Source organism: Ixodes scapularis, unplaced genomic scaffold (genome assembly GCF_016920785.2).
Source record: "Ixodes scapularis isolate PalLabHiFi unplaced genomic scaffold, ASM1692078v2 ptg000005l_1___fragment_1__unscaffolded, whole genome shotgun sequence".
NCBI classification, from domain to species: Eukaryota; Metazoa; Arthropoda; class Arachnida; order Ixodida; family Ixodidae; genus Ixodes; species Ixodes scapularis.
This window is the reverse complement of record NW_024609885.1, coordinates 2588459-2593602: the sequence shown is the minus strand read 5'-3', so window position 1 is coordinate 2593602 and position 5144 is coordinate 2588459. Positions and strand designations below refer to the sequence as shown.

At 47.8% G+C, this 5144-nt stretch overlaps 1 protein-coding gene across 1 annotated transcript; it reads right to left on the bottom strand.

The window, feature by feature from the left end:
• Nucleotides 1–3987: 3987 nt before the first annotated feature.
• Nucleotides 3988–4896, bottom strand: LOC121833857 (Fanconi anemia group J protein-like). The gene has a single exon (XM_042287569.1). The coding sequence runs from the start codon at nucleotides 4894–4896 to the stop codon at nucleotides 3988–3990; it is 909 nt and encodes a 302-aa protein (XP_042143503.1).
• Between the last annotated feature and the right edge of the window lie 248 nt (nucleotides 4897–5144).

The window sequence follows — 5144 nt, the reverse complement described above, 5'->3', positions numbered from 1 at the left end:
AAAAAAGTTTTAGAGGGTACGCTTCTTCAATTAACAGCACTGTATCTGCAAAGGAAGTCTGGGATCGCGTACATAAAATTGACGGCTCTTACCGGGCATTCACTGTCCCACTCTTGAGTCGGAATGGAGTTTGTTCTGCAAGCCTTGAGGAACAGGCCAACATCCTCGGTGAACACTTCGAGTATGTCTCCAGTTCGGAACATTACACCTTAACGTTCCAGCGATACAAGATCAATGCAGAAAAAAAAGCTGTTATCACATCAGGTGGCACGCACGAACCCTACAACACTCTATTTACATTAGACGAACTTCAAATGGCACTTCTTGGTTCCAAACAAACTGCCCCTGGACCAGATGGTATTCATTATCAAATGCTCGAACATCTTCATCCATCCACTATGGAGCTAATTTTGTACCTTTTTAATAGAGTTTGGCTCGAGGGCCACTTTCCGTCCTCCTGGAAGACCGCTGTGGTTGTACCAGTGCTTAAGCCCGGCAAAGATCCCTCTTGTGCATCTAGCTACAGACCAATAGCTCTAACTAGCTGTCTTTCCAAGACATTAGAAAGGATGATTAATAAGAGACTCATGTTTTTTCTAGAACGAAACAGCTGCCTTGATAAGTTCCAGTGTGGCTTTCGGTCAGCACGGTCCACTGTCGATCATCTCGTCCGCTTTGAGACCTTCGTACGTGAGGCGTTTGTCAACAGACAACAGTGTCTCTCCATCTTCTTTGATTTGGAAAAAGCATACGACACAGCCTGGCGTTACGGCATTCTGCAATATTTATTCGATCTTGGTTTCCGTGGCCGAATGTTGAGTGCCATACAGAGTTACCTGCAGCACCGTACGTTCCGCGTGAGGCTGGGAAAAACTCTCTCGAGGGAGTTTTTACAGGAGAATGGAGTCCCTCAGGGGGGTGTACTGAGTGTCACTTTTTTTATCGTCAAACTTAATTCCATTGGCCGTGTAATTCCTCCTTCGGTGCAATATTCCTTATATGTTGATGATCTCCAGATCTCCGTTTCATCCTGTAATCTCTCAATTTGTGAACGTCGCGTTCAACTTGCGGTCAATAATTTGGTCAGATGGGCCGATACGAATGGGTTTAAATTTTCTCCCGAAAAAACAGCTTGTGTCAACTTTTCTCGTCGACGTGGTGCTCTTCAGGAACCGTCTTTGAACATGTATGGTTCTCCTATTGTTGTAAAAAATGAGCACAAGTTGTTGGGCCTTGTGTTCGATTCCAAGTTGACTTTCGTTCCACACATTAAGAGATTAAAACTCAAGTGCCTTAAATCTCTAAACATCCTTAAGGTCTTGTCACATGCATCATGGGGCTCGGACCGACTGTGTCTGCTGCGTATCTATCACTCAGTCATTCGCTCCCAGCTTGATTATGGTTGTATTGTCTATAACTCTGCTCGGGCATCAGTTCTAAAGATGTTAGATCCTATTCATCATCAAGGACTGCGACTGGCTATTGGTGCATTTCATACCTCCCCAGTGCTTAGCCTTTACGCGGAAGCAAACGAATTGTCCCTTGAGTATAGGAGGTTTTCCCTGGGTTTTATGTACTCTGTCAGGGTTCGCTCGGTCGCGGAGCACCCCGTTCGAGATAATATTGAGACGATCAAGTTCCAACGCACATTTGAAAACAAACCTTCCACAGTCCCCCCTTTTTCTATGAGGAATAATACTGCAGCACAATCCGTTGGGATGGATGCAAAGCCTCAGTTGGTCCAATACCCTCCGGAAATAGCTCCATGGAACAACTGCCAGATACATTGCGACCTTACACTGACCAAGTATAACAAAAAGAATGTTCCACAGGAAGTCATAAGGCAGAACTTCTTTGAGCTTCAGACCAAATATCACAAGTATGCCAGTTTTTATACAGACGGGACAAAAAAAGACTCCGTAGTAGGCTGTGCTATGGTGGGACCATCGGTAAATCAGGTGAAGAGAATAAATTCAAAAGCCTCTATACTAACAGCAGAGCTTTATGGTTTGTTGTTAGCTGTTGATTACATAATCAAAAAACGCCTTTCTCACGCTGTAATCTACACCGACTCTTTAAGCTCTCTGAAGGCTGTCGCATCAATGAACCGTGTAAAAAACCCACTGGTTTCTGAGTTAAAGTACAAGATAATCCTGGCTGCAACGAAAAATTTTGACATAGTCTTATGCTGGGTTCCTAGCCATGTTGGCATTCCTGGAAATGAAGCAGCTGATAGTGCAGCCAGTTCTGCTAATGATAGAGAAATTGACACACACCAAATACCCTACAAAGATTACCACAATTATCTGAAACGTTGCATCAAAGCAAAGTGGCAGCTGCAGTGGAACGGCGAAACCGGCAACAAACTACATGCAATCAAACCTCTTCTAGGCGAGTGGGAGAGCGCCCGACATCGGGAGCGCTTTTACGAAGTCGTACTGTGTAGGCTACGAATCGGTCATACTCGTCTTACACATGGACACCTCTTGAGCGGGGAGGAGGCCCCTGAATGTGTGCACTGCAACCTACCTCTAAGTATTATGCACATACTCATTGAATGCCCTATGTATGACCAATGCCGGTATAAACACTACTCACTGCTTTATAAAGAACACATTCCACTACACCTTGCCTTACTACTAGGTGACGAACCGCTCATTCCATATAGTTGTGTTTTTAATTTCCTCACAGATATCGGCCTTCTACACCGACTGTGATTTTACTTTCTATCCTAAACTCATTGTCATATTGTTTACACTTATACACATTCATGTTCATGGTTTTATCATACATTTCGCTACAATAGCTCTTTCCTCTTCTTAAACCCGAATTGCAATAGTATAAGCTTGGCGCAATATAGCCTTAGTTGCTGATGCGCCAAAAAACCCCAATCAATCAATCAATCAATCAATTTCGCTCAAACGCGAGTACAGAGCTTCCAAAGAAACACCTTCGACAATCATTCGTACGTATTTTATTAAGACCATAGATACCATCGGCCTTTCTTGCACGGCACGTAGTTTTCGCAATGTCCAGAGAGTGGTGCAATAAACTCGTGCGTAAACTCGTGGTCCGTGTTGACGCACACTTGTCGAGAGAGTCTTCGCAGGTCTCTTCGGTACGCGAGAATGTCCTTCTCCAACTTGTCTCGCTGCACGTTGTCCGGGTCGAAAGACGCACTCAACTGGTCTCGAATGTTGCGCAGCATGTCGTTCCGGATCTCGCCTCGAATCCAGTCGAGATGCCCGTCAACGATGTCGTAGACACCGACGCCCACCTTTATGCAATAGAGAAGAATCTCGACGAGAATCCACTCGGTGGCCTTGGGCTTTCTCCAAAAGTGCAACACCAGCTCGCGCGTGTCTGCGTCCGACAGTCCGTGCAATCTTTCGTACAATTCCATGAGGTTTGAGACGATTGTCGGAGTAAAATATATGCCCAGCTTCTCCATGGCAATCTCCACTTCTCTAACGTAGGTGTCATATTCGTCCGAAGAGGGAGGTATCGGCGCAGTCATAAAGTTTTTCAACACTCCTGCGTCGAACTTGTCCCTTCCACCAGTCCACAGGTTGTATCTCGTTTGAAATTCTTCTACCGACGGTAGAGTATTGGCGTATTCAATCACGCACCATTCGAGTATAGTCTTGTCAGACAGTCCCCGCTTGTCCAGTGGAAGAGTAGCGACTCGTACTGGAGCCTGGTCGGCCGAAACGGGATCGCTGTTGACCGAAGCAGCTGGTGTAGGAGCAGTCTCGCACGTGCACGATTCGAGTAGAGGCTTGTCGGACGGTCCCCGCTTGTCCGATGGAACAGTAGCGACTCGTGTTGGAGCCTGGTCGGTCGAAACGGGATCGCTGTTGACCGAAGCAGCTGGTGTAGGAGCAATAGTAGCGTCGCGAATCGTGCAATACCAGTAAGCGTAGCCCTGTCGGCTAGCCGTGTATCTGTGTTCGCGCAGATACGTGTGCAAACTGAGGATGTGCATTTTCATAGACGACCGTTCAAAAACGAGTTTATCTCGAGCAAAGATTTCTTCGTGTCTTTGAAGGTGGACGACTCGTCTTCGCAGACCTGGACCCAATGCGATAAATCGCTCCAAACGTCGGGTCTAAAATACCTACTGTCGAGCAATAGGACGGCCCCCCAGTCGTTCACGTGACGTACGCAGCGTCCCACGGATTGGTTAACCGCTCGCATCGCCTGCGTTTTATACCATTCGTCCCCGTCTCCGCCCCTGCTGCGGTTAAACTCGACCTTGACCTTTACGTCCGGACTGTGATACGACGGATAGGGTAACCCCACGGATACGACGAGTCGAGCCAGCGAATCGGAGAAGTCGACGCCTTCGCTCATTTTGCCTCTGTGCACGACTAGAAACAGGGCCACCGTGCCGGGCTCTCCGTCAATCAACGCAGTCTTGTACCTATCGAACAAGAGGTCCGAGTTTTCAGAATCTTCCAGAAACAGATGCCCGCCGACCACCTTGACCAACTTGGGCCATAGAGGCACTTTGCGCCACACGTCTGGACAGGTCTGAAGTAGCTTGTAAGAAGGGAAGAAGCACAGGACGCCAGCCTTTGTTTCGCCGACATTTTTCTTCAGGATCTTGGTCGACTCGTAGACGACGGAACCTACGGCCTTGAGTAGCTCTTCATTCTGGCATGCGCTGTAATTCATGTAAAACTCTTTGTCACCCTTGAGCGAATGCGAGATCCTACGGACAAAGACGTGACGCTTGGACACGACGTGTTCCTTGGCGGACACCTTGTGAGTAAAGAAGACGCCCAATTCCTTTTCGTACGACGACATCGGACTCAGAGTCCCCGAGGCCAGGACGATAGAGTGCGTGCACGACGACACAGACTTCATGGCGTAACTCGAGTCCATGCAGGTCATCCTGAGTTCTGGCGACTCGCGACCCTGAACGACAAACATTGCAAAGCCTTGGGCACCAAATATCTCGGGGTAGTAAAACTGAGTGACGATGCGGTCAATCAACGTGGTGTTTAACCGGTCGGACAAAGGATGTCGAGACGTTAAGGGACTCACGACTTGACCCAGGCTCACGTTGTCCGTCTTGAGGTAGCGTCTCGTCTTGGCCAGGAGATCATCGCCGCGAACAATCGCATATCCAACGTCGTTCA